This window comes from Crocodylus porosus, unplaced genomic scaffold (assembly GCF_001723895.1).
Source record: "Crocodylus porosus isolate Cpor-Errol unplaced genomic scaffold, CroPor_comp1, whole genome shotgun sequence".
NCBI classification, from domain to species: Eukaryota; Metazoa; Chordata; order Crocodylia; family Crocodylidae; genus Crocodylus; species Crocodylus porosus.
Genome location: NW_017728951.1, coordinates 10,357,457 through 10,377,568, shown reverse-complemented (window position 1 = coordinate 10,377,568; position 20,112 = coordinate 10,357,457). Strand labels below are relative to the sequence as shown.

The 20,112-nt window shown below is 41.1% G+C and overlaps 1 protein-coding gene across 2 annotated transcripts in view; it reads right to left on the bottom strand.

Annotated features, from left to right (window-relative positions):
* Positions 1 to 7,047: 7,047 nt before the first annotated feature.
* The window catches only part of IKZF5 (IKAROS family zinc finger 5), a 14,818-nt gene continuing 1,753 nt past the window's right edge, over positions 7,048 to 20,112 (bottom strand). Inside the window, exons 2-6 of one of the 2 annotated variants that reach the window (XM_019556193.1) lie at positions 18,816 to 18,881; positions 17,498 to 17,808; positions 15,530 to 15,693; positions 14,738 to 14,920; positions 7,048 to 12,506 (exon numbers count right to left, since the gene is read on the bottom strand). In XM_019556193.1, coding sequence (XP_019411738.1) covers positions 11,563 to 12,506; positions 14,738 to 14,920; positions 15,530 to 15,662 — 1,260 coding nt within the window. In that variant the 5' untranslated portion in view covers positions 15,663 to 15,693; positions 17,498 to 17,808; positions 18,816 to 18,881 and the 3' untranslated portion in view covers positions 7,048 to 11,562. Of the gene's footprint in view, positions 12,507 to 14,737; positions 14,921 to 15,529; positions 15,694 to 17,497; positions 17,809 to 18,815; positions 19,225 to 20,112 lie in introns of those variants that run through there. The other variant, XM_019556192.1, reaches the window with a different exon arrangement.

The following is a 20,112-nucleotide window of genomic DNA, read 5'->3' as shown; positions in this document are numbered from 1 at the left end:
GGAGAACCTTGCATTTTTCGGTGTTAAACACCATCAGATTCTTGTCTGCCCATTTGCTGAGCTTGACATGGCCAGTCCGCTTCTGACTCCAATGTCCACATCATTAATGAAGATGCTGAACAATATGGGTCCAAAGACAGAGCCTTGGGGGACCACAGTGAGATGGGCTTTAAGATGCTTTGAAGTTCTAGCTTTTTGAAAGCCAGAGCTCTCTGTAGGGGCCATCACCAAGATATCAAAGCTGGAGTGTGGTGAGTTTGAAGGAGCCTGTTACTGTTTTCCTGTTATACTATGTTTTTTTAATGAAATGATGAAATTGAACCTTTTTTTGTTGTTGTTTGTTTTGTTTTTTAAGGAACTACTTTTACTCAAAGTTACAGCTTTTTTGTTTTGTTCTTTAAAAAGGCTTAATCTGGTTCTGAAATGTTGTAAAGGTTGTGTTGGAGGCATGAATAGTGTTCAGGTCATTTTGAGTGCTGTGTGTTTAAGCGATTCTGTGTCTGACTTGCTCCTTGGCTTTTGTTTTTCCTTTAAAATGGGAATAATATTTACCCAAGTATATCACAAGAGTGTTGAGTTAATCTTGTTCGTTATGTATATTAGTCATCTGATATGCTTATTTTTTAAAAAAGGCAAAAAGAAGCCCCCCCAAAAAAGCCAAAAAACTGCCAAACCAGCTAATCTATATAATTTGAGAAGAATGTAATCACTATTCTGTGTAAACCTAACATTGGCAGCAGAAACATCAAGGAAGAAGAGTCTTAGGAAGAAAGAAAGAGTTGTTCCTAGGAATCTGTCCAGTCAATAGGCCAAATGGGCAAGGACATATTCCTTTATCATAGTGTGATAGCAAGTGCAAATTCCTAGCCTGGTTTGATTATCAGTGAAAGCCAAGTTAAATACATTCCAGCTCATGCAGCAAGTGTGCTGTGTTGTCCTTCCAGATTGCTTACTTGTAGAACTACTTGGGTCTCCATTCAGACTCACGAAGTCTGAAATCTTGGGAAAGAAGTAAAGGCATTCACAAGTCTGTAATGCAGCTTCACTGATGTCATACAGCTCCCAAAGCTTAAGGGAGAAGAATGGTGTGCATGAAAATATTAAAAATGCCCGCAAGGTAGTGTAAAGTTTGAAATTACTAATCCTGCTTTTGGGAAGGGTGAATACTAAATGTTTCTCTACTTCTAACTCCATCTTTCAATGACGAGTAATGATGCTTTAGGGTGCATTAAGCGAGAATGTCTTAAACAGATGGTTAACTATAATGGTTCCAAACAACAATGGTTAAACATTGGTGGTTTCTCAGATCATTGCTAAATTTTCCTAAGCCTCTTTCTAAATAAATGACATATCTTTTGCTGGATGATTTACTATTGGTGAATTGATTTGATTGTACAAAAATGTTCTGAGGGAAATGTTGGAAACCCTGTTTCTTGGGTCACTCAAAACTGGGCCACATGTTAATAAAACCCCTGTTTTTGCTGCCTTTCACTGGATCCTACTTCTCTGTCACATCAGTCATGAACTACTTGTCTTCATTTCTGAAACCCTTCCTAGCCTGTCTGCAGACTACCTCTGTCTCATTCGGTAGAGAGGTTGACCTTTGCCCCTTCTCCCCACATCACCCGTGATGCACTCTCTTGTCATTCTGGTTGAAAATGTGATCAGTGCCTTTATACCTGGTCCCATGATGCCCTTCACATTTCTTATAAATGCATCCAAAACCACACAGCTCTTCACATCCCACCTCTGCTTTAGTACCTGCACAAACCTTGACAAACACTATGGGGCCCTGTAGCAGGGCACTAGGGTGCCTGCTACTGAATAGTGATGATATAGGCGTAGCTGCCATTCATTAGGGCAGCAGTTGCTGGTTATTATGGATACTAATTGGGTCAGCTGACCGCCAGGGGGCAGGGCCTGGCCTTCATAAACAGAGAAGGCTGAGGCCAGAGCCAGTTCCCCTCTGGCAGCTGGAGGAGCAGCAACTCTGCTGCGGAGCAGAACGTGGCATGGCCGTCTGACTGACTGAGAGTCTACATGATGGAACGGGGGGGAGAGAACTCTGACAGGAGTGTACGTTCTAGCCGGTAGGCTTATTGTTATGTTACAGCCATGTGGCTTGTGGTTCTGTTTAGTTATAGTTATACCAGATGACCGGGCGAGGCTATAGGGGTGGAGGAGGCCTCATCAGGAACTCCCCAGTAAAGAGGGGGAGTTCCTAGCACCACAGAGGGTGCCACATAGTGGGGTGTCCCAACCCCAGCCCAGCGGGGGCAATATCGGGACAAGCCCCAATTGGAAACCCCAATTGGGAAGAGTCCCAGTGGGGCATAGGCCCGAGAAGACGGGTCTGGGGGCCAGGTGAGGCTAAGGACACCTGAGCCCCAACCTTGGGAAGCCCAAGTCGGGCACAGAAGGCCCGAGTGCGGGCAGGCGCGCGAGAGGCGTGAATATAGGCCCGAGTCGGGCATCAAAGGCCCCAATGCGGGCGGGCACGCGAGAGGCGCCAGCAAGGGCCCGAGTGCGGGCAGCAGCGCGAGGAGCGCAAGTATAGGAAGCCTGAGTCGGGCATAGAAGGCCCCAGTGGGGGTAAGCACACGAGAGGCACGAGCCAGGGCCCCGGTGGGGGTGGAGAGCGCGACGAGCGCGAGCAAGGGCCCCGGTGCGGGCAGGGGAGCGCGTGAGGCTCGAGTATCTTTGAGCAGGCCCCGGGAGAGGGTGGGTATATTGGACATTGGCCAGGCCCAGTGGGGCACTACCTGTGAAGGGGAAGCCCAAAAGGGGGCAAGCCCAGTGGAAGGCCCGGAGAGAAGGGCGAGTCTACTAGGAAGCCCGAAGAGGGAGCGGGCTACTTAGAACAGTCTCAGAGACAGGCTGCCGAGGGCCAGCACAGGGAGTAGCCCCGGAATCGTGGCATCAAGACCGGCCTCGTGCCAAGGGGGCAAGAAGGCAGCCTCCCATTGATAATATAAAGATCAAAGACGTGGCAGGCAAGATAGAGGGTGCGTTCAGGACCCAGACTTGGCACGGTAGGCAAGGGCGCTAGGGGAGGTCACGGCACCCCTAGGGACCATCCTGCCACAGGCCCCTATTCCATATTAGCCTGCCACGCTAATATTTGTTTGTATTGGCAGAAGACAGGACAGGGTGGCACCTTATAGACCAATTAATTCAGAGGGGCATAAACTTCTTTAAGTAACAGTTTACATCATCAGATGCTCTGAATGGACCTGCAGAGAGAGGAGCTTGAAACAGAAAGCAGTAATTCAAATACAGGCGATGCAGAGGGGGAGGAAAAGAGGGAGCACTGCTGAGAGGTGCGAAGGAGGTAAACAAGGCAGTAAAACCACTGGGGTTATAAAAGCCTAGGGCAAGTAGTGGGATAAGAATTCATAGTCTGGGTAGACCATACTTAACGTAATTCAATCGGTGGATGATTTCTTGTTCTGCAATTCCAGTTTCAAATTGGTTTCTAAAGTTTTGGTGCTTAAGAACAGCTCCCTTGAGGTCAGAGATGGACTGTCCAGAGAGGTTAAAGTGTTGTGCCACAGCCTTTTTGACCTCCGTTCCAGAAGACACTGATTAGTGTCCAGCCTTTCTTTTACATACGGAATGCCTCATCTGTCCAGCATAGATAGCTGAGGGACACTGTAAGGAGGCAGTGGCATATATGACCATATGATGATCTGGTCTGTGTTGATGAGGGGGCCCAGCTGATGCCTAGGTATAATGCAAGGCCTAGTTGCTTGGTGAAAAGTAGGAGCGAGGCAATCTGTTACTGGAAAGATGTTATTTCAGATGTGGGGCTGGGGGAGCTGCCAGTAAACCAGGACAGTCTTGTTTTATAAGGCTGCCTTGAGATGGTCACTTTCCATAAGGGGATGGAGGTCATTAACGATGTGTCCAAGGTGTTCAACGTGGGGGCTGTAGGTGACGACAAGGGGGACTCTGTTGCCACTGTCATGCAGTTTGGTATCGTAGAAGGCCAGAGCAGGCTCTCAATTTCAGTGGATGCGGTTTTGGGATTGTATTGTAAGTATAGGAATCCCTGCTCCAGATTCTCTGTGTTGTTGTCCACACGTTGCTTTTTGTCTGATAATTCAGTTATAACTTTTGAGGGGCTGAGATCTGTCTTTTCTCTGAATACAGGCACTATGGGTATCTATAAGTAGTCTAGGCATGATGCTATTCAGGTAACTCATTTAAAAGGCTTTCCATCCTACAAGGCATAGTGTTAGAACGTAAGCAAATATAAAATCCAAATACCTACAAAGTGGCCTATTAGGTCTATTTCACCTTCTTTGCTCTCCCCACCATAAATTTAGATTTTCATTTCTAATGAGATATTCAGTTCTAATATAAACTTGCTGAACAATGTAAGCTCTGGAGTCCACCTTTCTAGATCATTTGTCTGAATAAAATCAGTTAGACTTAAGTAGGAAAGGGTGGTATAATTTAGGTGGTTATTACTTTGTGTTGGGAAGTATCATAAACATCATTTTTGATGCTGGATACAAGCTTTCATTAGGTCCCATTTTCTTCTTTTTGCAACTTCCTTATTTACTTTGCTGCTGAAGCTTTCCACGCTTAGTTTGAGTGCATAATCTTTTCAAAGAATGAGCAATCCATTCAGTTGCTTTTAACTGTGTAAAAAGAAAAATGCATGCCATGTCTGCTTTTAATAACAATGATTTTCATGCATATGTTTTAAATACTTCAATCCTAAACCATCGAACATGCCTAGATATTAGGAATAACCTAGTAATTCTTTTAAATGTAACATTTTAAGATACTTCAAAAGGAATTTGGCAAAATAACATGCAGAGTAAGACCTTACTCGGTTTTTATTTGATCAAAAAGGCATGCAATTCCATAAAGCTAGAATTGCTGCAGTATGTGTAACTCAAGTGCAGTGACATCTGAAATAGATTTGGACACACAGGGCATGCCTACACATGTATTAATGTGCCGTAGTTAGTATGCGTTAATAACAGGTACTAATTAAATACACAGTAACCAGTGCTATGGCTTGGTAGTGCTGACGCATGCCTTTTAAGTTACGGTAATGTGCACTAGACTAATTTTACTGCACATTAGCACTGTAGCACAGCTTTTGCTGTGACACACTAGTGTGTAGTAGAATTAGTCTACTGTGCACTTAATGTCGCGTGTAAATGTGCCCACAGCTGTGTAAATCTAAGAACCAGGTTCTCAGAAAAAGGAAAACAAAAAATATATAAACGTTAAATTTTATGTTTAAATAACATGAAATGCAGACTCTAACAATGCATTTAGAGTTGCGTGCCCAACCTGGTCAAGCACATTTCAGCTCAAAGCTAGTATTCCTTGGAGGGAGCAGGGTGATACAACTAAAAAACAAACAGAGAAATGTGAACTAGTTTCCACTACACCTGCAAAGAAGAGGGTGCTACCCTTCCCACCTCTATGGTAAATGATTGCTCAAAGAATTACACAAACAAATTCAGTGCAACTCACAAGATGAATGATCTAGCAAAGATGAAAGTACCCCAAGGCAGATACATAACTGGTTGGCTTACTGTATTCAGTGGGCGCTTCTACATGAGACACTACTGTGCTGTCATTACCCTACTTTGATTCCTGCTGCACCGCACAGGCAGTTGAGGGAGTCAGTCAATTTAATTGATCAGTGTTGTTCACTCCACAGGTATTAACAAACATCTCCCTTTTTTATGATTTTGATCTTCAGCAAAATTGCCCGAAGAAATTTTGTGAACTGCCCATGCCTCCTGGTCTCTCCCGTCCTACTTCAAAGCTCTGAAAACTCTTTAGCTCTTTTCAAAATCACAGATTCGCCCATGGAGATCACTATTTTAGTTTTAGGGTTTTAGCCTCAGGTAAGCAGGAAAAGGAGGGTGAATCAGCTCTGTCCTCAGTCTGTGGAACCATAACTGTGGAAAAATCTTTACTTCTTCATTCTGCCTTCTTGAAAACAAAAGGTGTGTTATATTCCAGGACTTATTTTATGCAAGAAAATACAATAACAAAGTGCAGTATGTGTTTATATTGTTGCTCCTCCCCTCGTTCTAGTTAGGAACATACATCCACGTGTGCCGCTGGTGGCTGGGGAGGTACAGTGGCGGTGGGAGTATGGTGGCAGTAAGCAGGGGCGCTTCCGCAGATGCCACTGGCACTGTTAGTGGCAGGGAGTGGGGGAGATGGCAAGTGCCGACCAGGGATCAGCAACCACCCACAGAGGCTGCTGGCAGTGGCGGCCAGAGGGAACCGCGGACCGCCCGCGATCCAGATGGTGGTGTCCAGCAGGGTGGCGAGCAGTAACTGCCTGCAGGTACTGACCGTGTCAGCAGCGCCATTTTGTAGGGGGTGCACATGCACCCGCATGCACCCCCTATGTGTCACCCCTGCATACATCTTAACTGCATTACTGTGTTCTATTAAATTTCAAGTCAGTCCTCCTTAATCATGTAATTTGCTATGAATTTACACCAGTTTGCCAATATAGTTCTGAGATCAAGGTCTCTTGAATGACTTAATAGATAAGGTGAATACTAGAAATATATATTGGCTATCATGTCCCTGTTGTTCTTACCTTTTTGCTCCAACTGCAGTTGTAAGGCTGTCTTGAATCTAATTTATCAAACATTATTTTTTATTTAGGCAAGTTAATTTATATTTGAAAGGTTTGGATACCCCTGAAGAGTTATAAAATCTCCATAGCTGGAGATTTTTAAGAGCAGATAAGACATTGAACTGGGATATTTAGTCAGGAGTAATTCTGATTTTAGGAGGTGGGTGAACTAACAATGTCATTTCTAGCCCTATTTTTCTATGAATATTACAAAAATGGTTCCACTAGTTACACTGCAGTTATTTCAGTCACTCCAGTGTTTGAGCCAGTCCACTGGTGTTGATAGGAGTCTTAAGTTCAATGGTTCTGTAACCAAACGAACTGAACAGTGCAAACACACTTTGAAGCAGACCCCGCTGAGGCTCGCGGTATTGCAGTTCACAAGTTCAGGCACTTTAAAAGAATTAAGTTAAACATAATTAGAAAGTGTTATTTTATTCATATCTTACAAAAGCAAAGCTCCACAACATGAACTACGCTAGTTATTTCAGAATTATTTTGTTTTCTGAAAACCAAATCACTACACGATAAAATGTAATTTACAACTGTAACTCAAGTTTCAAATTCTGCATATAAAATATGCTTTTTACATTGAAGTACACATTATTAACAAAGCAGGTACTAGAAGCACATATACAAAGATTGCTCAATGAAAAATGCTTCAGCAGGGAATAGATTTTTCCTGCACAGAATATCCATTTTTCACAGAAACTTAAACTGATGGGAAACTTGCCAGTGAAGATTTGTTACATTCCCTTTGTCAAATAAAAGTAAAATTCAATAACAAAAGCCATGAGAACTGTTCAAATTCTGCTATGCAACAACACTGAAACTTGTCTCTTCCAACACTGCGAACTGTATGTGTTAAAACACAAATTGGTGTCTTAGGCCAAATTCATTTAAAAGTACACATGGCATTTGCAATAACCAAATATTATTCTTTATTACTTACTGGCTTCACAGTTCTTTACTTTAAATATTAACGAGACCATTTTTCTCCTACCAGTATTTTCAATCTAAATTTTAATGTTCACTGAACAAAAACAGTCCTCAGTCTCAGAATGTTACAGTATCTGTTAGGAGTACTATAAATAGTGCATGTTAAAAAAAAAATGTCCAAAATATCTATAAAATATTCCATAACAATAAAAACGAAGGAACACAACAACTAACATTTTCCAAATACAGAACTTAACACAGTCAAGCTGTGGAAAAAGTATCAACTCATCCTGAAACTTCCTTGTTAATACAAGTTAAAAACTAATCCGTTCCTCATAATATGCTATAAGGATTTGTTTTTAAAAAGTTAGTGCAGTAAAGCACATTCAACTCAATATAAAATAGGTCTAGTAAACTAGTTCTGATCCTACAGATCCTTACTGACAAGCATTCCCCATCAACTTGGCAAAAATAAGGCCTACTTGTGAAAGTAAAGGTTTACAGGATCACATCCTCAAAGAACTTTGCAATACTAATTGTGCTCTTTATTTTAAATTATAGTAAATACTAGAATATACACTTTTAGTACAAAATTATGAAAAGCTACCTTTTTAATAAACTAAAAATGCACCTTCCAAACATACTCAGTAGTCAGAAGGAAATAAGCGTAATCAAGTTATGGTTTGGCACAACAAAATACATAGTAATATGTTGTGTATTTGTTTTAAAAAAAGAAGTTAAGGCCCCAATCTGAAACTGGCGTCAGTAGTGCTAGATGCAGTCACTGGGGGATCCACCCCACAGACACACTGAGAGGATAGGGGCTTAAATACCAAATCCTATCCTCTCTCTCATGAGTAGTCCCATTGCATGAGAAGAAAAAGGATCTGGCTATAATTGTTTAACATGAAGAGTTAAAGCTTAAATTCTCTTTTAAATTTCCTCGGATATTTTCCTGAAGAGCAAACAGTATCTCAGTATTAACCAGTACCAACAGCAGAATTAATTAGGTTTTTTTAATACTGAGTACTACTTCTCCAATCTTATAACACTCCTCTTGTTCATAGACATGTGGACGCTCTCACAGCTGTCCAGTGGAGATGGACTGTGCATGCTTTGGCTACCTTGATGTGTCCTCAAATTTCCACCTACCTCTAGGTATCCAGACTGGTCTTTAGCCTATAATTTCCCAAGGCATGTTCTCTCTACAAATACAGATTCAAGTACTGAATGATTACAGGGATCAGATTACCAATGAAAGTTCTTAGCCTAAAGGATCAAAATGATGAGAAGGATAAAAAATGCCTACCCTGTAAAATTGCAAATGGTCGTTTTGCCATTGACTTCAAGAGGGAGGAACACTGGTCTTACCTACACACCAAATGTTAATGTATTTCAGATCTGTCAGAAACTGTTTTATAACTTCCACAACTTTGCATGATGACATATGTTACTATTCAATTTCAGTTAAGAACAGCTGGTTAAACTTGCACAAATAGAATAGCTGCTGCAAAGTTGTTAAAGCCCAAAGAAAAACTATTATGGCATGTTTCCTGGCCCCAAAGGAAAAGCTACATATTTTTAAATATTAGGGGAAAGAAATGTGCGATTTCATTTTAGGTACGTAGATTTTGATCAATAATATGACCCACCCAAAATATCTTTTTCTGCATTGTTCTTTGTATAAGAATATGAGATGCCTAAACGTGCATAAAATCAAGGGCTTCCAAATCAGACTAATTACAGTTCAGTGAGCAATCGTAATCCTCAAAATGAAAGCAGATATTTGCATGTATGATACCAGATTTCTTAGGTCTGAGTTTATGCACAGCTCTGGCATAGATGAAGACTTGTAAATTCTTTAAAAAGGCAACTAAAGATTTTTTTTTATTGTATTTGAATTTAGACTACTCAATATATTTATTTCTGAATACATTCTTGAGTTGGTTGTACAAAGTATTATAAACAGCCTTATCCAAAGCCCACTGAAGTCAATGGATCCTGACCTGGTTATGGCCAGGACATTTAATTTTTGAGGTAATTTTACGAATTAGAGAGACGAAAAGGTGATTTACAGGGCCAGAAAGTGTTTTCCGTGTATAACATCTGCTTTTATGTATTACTAAACTCATTAGGATCACAGAATTTTGTACTGACACAAGTGATCTCCCTTCACTGGATAGTCTTAAGGATGAAAAATCCTATGTGGGATTAATTTGAGGGCCACATGCTCATTAAAATCACCTGGCACTTGATGGGTGCAACCAGTAAGTATCAAATTTCTCATTCGATAAAGAAGTAAAGAAAGGGGACCTCCTAATATCAAAAATGTTTTAGAGGAGCATACTTTCTAGGAGCCTGATCCAGAGCTCACTGAAGTCCATGAGTTTTTACATTGATTCAATAGGCTTTTCATCATGCCCCAGAACAACTGAAGTATGAACTCCAACAGGTGACATTTGCATGTCCACTCTGGACTTCAAAATATTTAAGTCCTGTTCTTTCTTACTGTCCACAAAACACATTAATTGATGTCTTGTATGTGCATGCTTATTTGTTATAGTAAAGGGTAATATAAAGAAAGCTTTCCATTTGTCTTGCAGCAAATAAGACAGAATAAGGTAAAAGTGCATGTCAAAGTAAGTTTTTACTTTTCTGGAACATTACTAATGCCTGTTACTTACCTAGCAGTCTCCCTAATTTTGCTAGGATGTTTCATTTAGATTAAAGTGCCTAAATGTTAACCTAGGTGCTTTTAAAAATGATTAAGATGTACAGTATCAAAAATAAAGTTAACACATACAAAGGGACTGCACATACATCTTCGGATAGAATCTGCAGTCACAGTATTAGCCACAACAACTCCACATGTAAACAACCTAATATTTCTTTGCCTGCTTTCCTCCCAGTCATTAAAAAAGAAAACTTTCTAGCACGCTGGTAGATCAGTAAATCCACACAGGTCATCAGGCAAACAAAATTCTGTTAGCTGCAGTTTACATAAATTAGAATGCATAACTTCCTAACATACACACAATCTACTATTCATAGTTTGAACCAGGATAGAACTGGAAGAAAATGTTCGCTCTGTAACTTAATTTTCTCTTAACTTTTATCATGGGAGTAAGGAAGAGACTAAGTAGTCTAAATGTGCAAAATGTTAAGTAAGCATACAAATTTAGTTTCATAAGACATTTAAAGATATCATAGAGTACTTTTAAACGAGGGCTTTCTTATTTTAGAAACTGACTTTTTTTAAACTACAATGGTGCTCATTTGTGATTTTTATTTAACAAACTTTCAACAGGAATGTCTTTTTCACATAGTCTCTCTTATGGAAGTGTCATTTACAGTAACATATGTATATATTTGATACCTTCTAGTTTTCGTGATCCATTTTTAGAGGGAAAACTAGAGCGGTGTTAAGTCTAGCAGAAAGATTTTAGAATTCACTAAACAAATTTATAACTACAAATCAGATGAAACTAATAGTTTTATTTCAAACTGTTTGTGTGTGAAAGTTCTCCCCCACTCAGTTTGGTAGGTAGCTAGTAAGCATGAATACATTTTTCACACTAAACATACATTTTGTTAAATTAACATCTGCCATATTTTAGGTATCAAGATCTCTTATCTTGTACTGTGTCTGGTGAATTACAACCCATATTTAAGGGCACACAGTTTGGATCACCTGTAGACTATACACCTGAATCTTAAGCACAAGGAACTTAAATATAACAAAATATGTAATTGCATTACAATCCCTTATCTTTCTATCGGAAAAAAAAAGAAAAAGCCACATAAAAGGTGTTACCATCATGCCTCCCAAACTTCCCTGGCAAGTCTTACAACAGCATGGATAGAAGTGTGTCTCCTTTGTCAAACTGCTTAATGTTAGACTTTTTATTGGGAGATGAGAAAAGTCTCCTTCAGGAAGTATGAAAAAATATACCGTATTATGTTAAAAAACTAAATGAATGTATGCTTTTCAGTCAGTGTTGGTTATGTTGGCCTCTTGCAAAATGGCAGGCAAAGTCATACTTATTTTTACATTTGCACCCACATATGTTGCATTGAAAAGGATTTTCAAACCCATGACATCCCATGTGAATAGTATAAAGGATATTGTCTGCAAAATACATGTCACAGTGCTGGCAGTGATGCAGAAGCTGAGGGTCCTGAACTGGAAGGGTTGGAGCTGGAGTACTTGGCTGACTGTTACTTATGCTAGGAGTACTAGTATGGGCACTACGATCACTGCTTGGACCTGCCACAGGACTATAGTTCCTCTGATTGTGTGTAGGCCGAGGATCCGGGCTGGTAGGAGATGAACTTTGAGGAATATTTGTTGCTACAGTTGAAACTACTGCTGGTGCAGTAGGCTGCTGTATCATAAAAGGCTTTTCATCTTGACATGGTACAACATCAGGAGATGCTGGGTTTTGGTTTTCAGGTGGCAAGCTAGACAATTGTCCTGCCAATGTAGATAGCTGATTCAAAGGATTATCTACCATAAGGTCTTGTGGATCTCTTGGCAGCGCACTGGTTTGTGTTGTTTTTGTCATGCTCTCATATGCTTCAGTTTGAATATTTGGGATTTCATGGGTGAAATCATTAAGGTAGTCTGGTTTTTGAACCACCATAGAAGGTGGACTCAAATTAATTAATGCTCTTCTGCTGTACCCCAGATTGCTGGTCTTCTTCTGCAAAACTCCCCACATTTTCTTGCTGCTTAGGGAAGACCGTGTACCTTTAATAGGTACCATTTTATGTTTGCGTCTACGATGATGAGACAAGTTACTTCTGTCACTGCAGCGGAAAGAACACAATTCACACTTGTACGGTTTTTCACCAGTATGTGACCTCATATGAGCTTCCAGATGACGTTCGTAAGCTGATGCAAATGGGCATAAATGGCATCGGTGTGGCTTTTCGCCTAAAAAAAAGAGATAATAACATATAGAGACGAAACAGAAACTGCCCATAGAAGAGACCCTGAGGGCCTGTCTACTTGGTTCATTTACTTCAAAAGCTGGGTTGCACTGATGTAAAGAGATGGCATTCTAGTGAAGACAATGCTTTTACTTCTGATAGCTGACAATACTTTTGCTCCATAAGTTACATGTGGGTACATCTACACTGTAAACTATTTTGGTGGTTCTTCAGTAGCCTTCCACCCTGCTTTGCGTGTTGTCCCTACCAGTTACTCTATTTACTTACGTGTCCATTTGTTTCAAGGTCACCAGGACCAGCTGTCACTTTGCTGTTTACATACTGACACAGAGCCAGGTTCAGTCCATTGATGCTTATATGCTCCAGGAATTTGCCTACTCAAGTGGCACTCCATGTACTACTATCATGCCTCTATGTTGTGTTCCCAGCTGGGGCTATGCTGAAGTCTTTGATCACGTTACCCTCTGGGGAGAGGTGAAGGTACAGGAAACCCCAGTGACCAGGTATAGAAACACACAGTTTAGGGAATCACAAAAGTAATAGCTGAAGAAGTTTATAACTAGGGTACAGAGAGAGAGAGTTGCAGCTGCAAGTGAGCCTTCTACCTATACTGTGACAAACTGAACAGAATTTTGGCACAATTTTGGGATACCATGTGATGCAGGAAATTACCAGTGTCACCTTGCACTTTGTTATGGACGTGGTCCTTATACTAAGGAGTACTGAGTACTGCAGACCTAATGGCTCCTTTTACAAAGATTTTCCTGATAGCCAAGAAATTTTTGGATACAGAGAAGCCTGACAAAAGAACTATAGATAGGGATCTAGTCACCCAGCATGCACTCCCCCTTTCCAGCCAGCTTTCTGAAGACCGGCTGCCAGCAGTACTACAAAAGGAAAAAGTAAGTCTCATACCATATGCCTTTATTGAAAGTTGCAGATATGCATGCTACAATATACACCTGGTATTTTACGTGCTACAAAGATAAAGTGACATAAAGAAGAGTGAGATACCCAGTCACAATGCTGAGCATATATTACAAAGGAAGTCATCCCCCCTGTGGAAACAATGACTCATAGCTAAGTAAAAGCCAGCAGTACAAATGTGTTCAATTGAACCATTTGGCCACAGTAAAGCAATTAAAACAAAGCATCTTACTTCAAATGAAACCCCTTTGTGAAAACAAGCCATGAGTCCTAGAACACAGGCTGCAAGAAATAGTTCAGTGGCTTTAGACTTGCAAAGTTAAGAGAAATACCATCATAAATGGAAGAACCTGCCTGAGGAGTAAGCTTTATAATTTGGGTCTTTTACTAAAATTAAAAAGTGACATTGTAACTTATCTTAGCGTCCAGAAATACTTTCACCATTTTATCCACAGTGCTCTTCTAGTTTTTTTTCTAGTAATCAGTTTTTAAGCAGATCTACTCCTCTATTATTCAGCTACAAGAACATTTAAAAAAAATCTTAGCAATTTATTTAGGGAATTTCTGCATAAGTTTGCCAGTATATATCGTGGTTTTTTATGACCAAATGAATAAATAGCAGTAACAGTATATGTGCTATTATTGAATATACCACTAAGTTCTCTTATAGAATGGTTACTTTTTAATTATTGCTCAGTTTATTGACAGATACTCAAGTAGCTGGCGCATACTAACAATAAGAGAAACATTATTAATATTTAATATGTTCAGATGTATGTATCACACATCTTTTCATACTTATGTCATTCAAATTGACAGTATTTTTACAACTTAAATGAAAAAAACAGCTTCTTGCTGTTTGTTGTTGATTTTAAGTGTTTCTCCAGTTATTAAAATTTGTACCAGTGTAAGTATCATTGTCAGTTATGAAGTTTGTAACTAAAAGTCAAAATAAGTTATTCTGTAAAGTCTAAATTCTCCAACATTCATGAGTGGGCTAAACTTTACTACCATGAGTTGTTGCAATTAGTTCAACATGACTGCTCACAATAGTAAATTTGAACACGTTTACAGGATTGGGACTTCTATGTATTATTATTAGAATATTACATATCTTGAGAGAGAGTCTTTCAAAAAGTAGGTTCCGTCTCTTCCAGTGTATTAAAAAAAGTCGTAAAAATTATTACAGTTTGAAGATATACACGTAACTCCAAAATCTGTTATTCTCCCACATAGAAAACAGCATATATGTTGCCCCATACCAAAGTACTGTAGAATCCTTCATACCTGTGTGAATTCTGATATGCTCTATCAGCCGTGCTGTTCCTTTGCTAGCATAGTTGCAGTATCGACACTTCAGCTTTCCATCAAATGTCCTTTCAAACCCATCCACTAACATTCCTGAGTTTTCATCCAAGGAAACTTCAACAGAAGGATGATCTAGTCCATTCTGATCACCATCCGTCCCAGCTATGAATAATGCAATAGATTCAGAGATGTTAACTGTTATTGCAGTGTTGTCAGTTATTACAGATGTTTGGATTTTTTAGCTCCTCTATTCCACTGGCTCCCAAGCAAAACTAAATTAATAGGAAATTTCTTATTGTATCATGAACTGCACTACTGCTCATCAGGATCTGGGGGAATGTTTGTTCACCAGAGCGCCCCAAGGGATGACAAGATCAAACAGTCACAAACTCTGCCACGACCAATTCAGGCTGGACATAAAGAAGAACTTCTTTACTGTCCGAGCACCCAAGGTTTGGAACAGACTGCCACCAGAGGCGGTTCAAGCACCTACTTTGAACACCTTTAAGACACATTTGGATGCTTATCTTGCTGGGATTCTATGATCCCTGCTGACTTCTTGCCCCTGGGGCAGGGGGCTGGACTCAGTGATCCTCCAGGGTCCCTTCCAGCCCAAATGTCTATGAAGTCTATGAAATACACAATTTTGGAAAAACATGCACCAAAAACTTTACATTTTACATAGATTGTTATGACAGCATGCAGCAGAATGTAAACATCAGCCTGACTGTTCCTCAAAACTGAAATCTGACAGCACTGAACTTGGCCTACCTCCCTGAAGAGTCTCTGCTTCCTTATCACCACTAACTGATCCAGAAATCATATTTACATGGTGCGTCTGTTGAGTAAGGTACTCCTGAAAATCTTTTACAAAGTCCAGGGGCTCAGGTTTCTTTTCACCCATATTCACGCTTTTAGTTTACAATATCTTGTGCCTAGAAAAAAAAGATTAAATTAGAATCACAGAACACATTCAATTAAATCTGAAAGAATTGGTGTTTACTGAAAACATGTTAAGTAAAGGATTACATTTCTCTCATCTTAAATAAAATACATCATGTCAGAATACACAGATGGGCAACAATGGGCTCCTATACACATACAGGGAGGCTCCTCAGATGTAATTGCCACACTCCAGTGTCACATGCAACAGCCTCCCCACACTGAAAAATAGTGGCGGGGCACTTTAACTAGTTTGTTTAATGAGCTTTAGTTTAAAGCCGCCACCCCAATTTTCCATGTAGGGATGCTAATGCACTTGATGGTCCAGATGCTTTCAATTAGCATAGCTCTTGGAGCTGTGCTAAATAAAGCACCATCCCCCAAACTTCCTGGAGCACATCTATAAACACCCAATAAGATTATTGTTGGAACCTTTACAGCAATAGTTTTTATTTAAAGATTTCAAATACTCATCATTCAGGAAATCTTTTTCAGCAACAGCATTGTAAAAATTATTTTAAAATTATATAAATTTAAAATCCAAAGGACTTTGGCTGATCAGAAGAATGAAATCAATCTAACCATTTAGTTCAGAAATGCTTGTTTCATAAGCGATGTATAAGCTTTTTCAAAGAAAACATTTGTCTGAAATGCCAAATTCTTTTTTTTCATGAAACTGATAGTTTAAAACCTTATCACAGAAGGAAATTTGCTATAAATGTGAGATTCCTTGCACGAACATTGAATCATAGAATCAACGAGTCGGAAGGGACCTAGACAGGTCATCGAGTCTGACCCCCTGCCATGGGCAGGAAGGAGCACTGGGGGTGGGAGGGGTCATCTAGTCTCCTCTTGAAGATCTCCAGGGAAGGTGAGAGCACCACCTCTCTGGGAAGCCTGTTCCAGGCTCTGGCCACCCTTACAGTGAAGTAGTTCTTCCTAATATCTAACCTAAACCTCTCCTCCCTCAGCTTGTGGCCATTGTTCCTGGTGACTCCAAGGGGATTCACTGATTTGATAACTCTGTGCTTTCACTCTTTAACAATTCTTTGGTCACAAAAAGGGCTTCTCACTTGCTTTATATTAGAAAGGTGTTTAAGTACATCACCAAATCAAAGCTTGAAACAGTGAACTACTGTCACACATCACAGACTTTTTAGTATTAGAAAAATGCCAATTACTATTACCTAAGAATCAAATTATAGCTTTCCTTTAAAGTTTCAAACTAATATTTGAAGACGAAAATGTTTTCAGAGGATGAGAAATTCTGATAATTAAAATACAGGAGACCCTTGCCATTCGCAGAGGATATGTTCCAGAGATCCCCACGAATGGTGAAATCCATGAATGCTGACGGGGCTCCTCGTCAGACCCCACAGCTGCCCCCTCCTTCCCCCTCCATTGTTGGCAGGGCTCCCCTGCAGCACCTGGCGACTGACACCTTCCCTCCCGCCCCCCCCAAACACTGCGACAGCTGCCCCTGGCAGCAGTGGCAAAGATGCCTCTGCCACCCCTGTCCCCGGGGCTCCCCTGCAGCACCTGGGGACCGACCCTTTCCCCCTAAGCGTTGCCACAGCTGCTTCTGGGGGAAAAGCTGCCGCCGCTGCCTCCCTCTACATCCCCAGTGCTTGCTCACCTCCTGGCTCTGCCCTCCCCTGCAAATATTTGAATCTGTGAATCTGGAGTTCACGAATAGCGAGGGTTTCCTGTAGTCAAATCATATGTGGAACAAAGAAATTATGCTACTGACTAAAAAATAAGTCTTAATACAGAAATTAGATATAAATTTAAAAATACCTGAACAGGTATAAATTTCCACTGAAATGAACCGAGCAGCTTTATAATACTTGAAGCTGCTACTTGTCAATAATTCCAATAGAAATGGAACTGAATGAGGTGTCCCAACAGGAAGATCAGAGCCACAGCCAGAGACATAGGAACGTAACAGATTTCCACAGATTTGGGGGGTATGTTCCTCAGTTCTTTCTTTTTATTTCACAGGTCTACGTAGATTGTACCTGAATTTCAGTTCCTTTCTAAGTAGCAAACATACTCCAAACAACAGCTGGTCAGACAGAGGGCACTGGAGCACAGCTGCCCCACTTTCCCTGGAATAAAAAAAATAATAATCTGTCACTTTTGGGCTCTACTACAATAACTAAAATTCATAATCTTTTCACAGATCCCCAACCAATCTCAATCCCCAAAACTGTTGGGGTTCTTGTATATTACCCTGCAAACAGACAGTGGTCTACAGAACAAAATTTTTTTTTTTTAATGAAAGACAACTGGAAAGCACTTGTTAAAATAATCCTGGAGAATTGACTGAATGTGATAGGTTACTAGGGAGGGGCATGGTATGATTTTACTTTTATATAGGACAGGGAGGCTTATTAGATAACATTATTTTTTTAATAATAAAAATATTCACTAAGAGTCATTTGTCAGCCGTTCTTTTTCCCCCAGTGCCATCTCTGTAAACAACCACAGTTTTTTAGGACTTTGACTTGCAATGAGCTTGTGAGGATGGAAAATAAAATTCAGTCAAAAGGGGACAGAGTGAGATGTTTTGATTGCTTCAAATTGTGACCAAAAGTTGTGATCAACATTTTTTCCAATTAACAATTATTTTCATTTTACGGTGGTGACTACAAACTTTTGTCAGGTCACTTGCAAAAAGTTTAGTATCGGATTCCAGATAACTAGTACTCACATAAATTTCCATAGCTCTGTATTAATACTGGTTAACTTCAACAGTTATTTTGTATTTCAGTAGCCTACCCAAAAGGAATGATTCAACCCATGTTGCCAGTTACTGTAACTTCTGTCATGCATTTTCCTTGTTTCTTACCATCTGTCATTTGCATCAGTTTTTTGTCCTTGCAATATGTGGACCTGAGGCTAACCAGTGGTGGTTCCTCAGGACAGATTTTGTCTAATATTTGTGGCATCAGGTATGGCAAATGAAATTCAGCCCTGAAATAACGGGGTGATGATCTTGGCTTCCATAGATTTTTATGTTTTCATTATAGCAGGGCTCACTGTGGTCCACAGCTATCATTTTGATCAATCTAAATTAACTCTGAGCACACCTTTGCACATCAATTTTGCCTACCCTCTTTCAGATGTCACCAGCCTCCTCTAGGTTTAAGTTAACTTGTGTTCCATTTGTTGGTGGCTCCTGCAGTAAAACAAAGATATGGGGTCATGCATTACATTATAGGGAGGAGGGAAGTAATGTAGGTTCCAGAGGCCATTTTCAACCAAATTATCACTGTAAAGCATATCAAATGTAAGGATTAAACAATGCATGTTTGTCTAGTTTTGAAATGGCTCAATAGGAATCAACATTAAATGGTTTATATATTCACCGACAAGCCCGTATAGGCATATACCTGTATGCCTCAAGGATAAGAAACATTATATAATAATTTTATACTATTATACTCAAGTATCAGAGAAACTTGCACTCGGACATAGGTTTAGAAGAGCAGAAACCACAGGGAAGGAAGAAAGGGTCAACCATGGGAATTTCAAACCACGGGCTTTAAAAAGCCACAGTTGGAAGGAATCCCCGGCAGAAGGAGCAGGGCACACGTGTGCCACATACACACGTGTACCCCCTTACCTGGGCGGTGGAGGCAGCAGCTGTGGAGGAGACAGCGGCGGGGGCAGCAACAGCTGATTCCCCTAAGGTAAGTGGGGCAGAGGGTCCAGCACAGCTGAGGTGGATCCGGAGGGGAAGCCCTTCAGAGTCCTCTTAGCTTGCCCGACAGGGAGCCGTGCTCCCAAGACGTGTGCAGGCAGTGTGCACAAACAGGCGCACTCTGTAAGGGTGCACCAGCGTTTGCGCCAGCATTCACGTAAGGTGGGTGCAAGGTAGCTGCCCAGAGCGGTACCTCCAGCGAGCAAAAGCAGTAGGCGCAGCTCTGCAGACGTGGTGCAGATGTGGAGCGCGGCTGCCAGGGGCCCCGCCCTGGCGATGCCACCTGCCATGGGCTCTTCTGAGGCCTCCACCCAGATGGAGCTCATGGCAGGGTCAGTGGCCCCTTGCACCCCTGTCTGTGGGGGAGGCTCGGTGCTCGGTGGGGTCCTGGGGGGGGGAAGGGGGCCTGGTGGTCCCAATGCCTGTCCCTCCTGTGTACAACTTAGGGCCCTGGAGGAGCAGGTGAGGGAGCTCCAGGCTGAGGTGAGCAGGCTGAAGGGGATCAAGGATGCAGAGGATGAAATTGATGCCTATCTCTGTTCTCTGCAGGCCTGGTCGCCCACTGTACAGCCCCCACAGGAGACGCATCCAATGCAGGAGTGGCAGAAGGTGTCCAAATCCAGAGCTGCTAGGCCTAGAGTGGTGGAAGCTCCCCAGGTTCACCTGGGGAACAGGTTTGATGTCCAGGCAGCTGTGACGGAGAAAG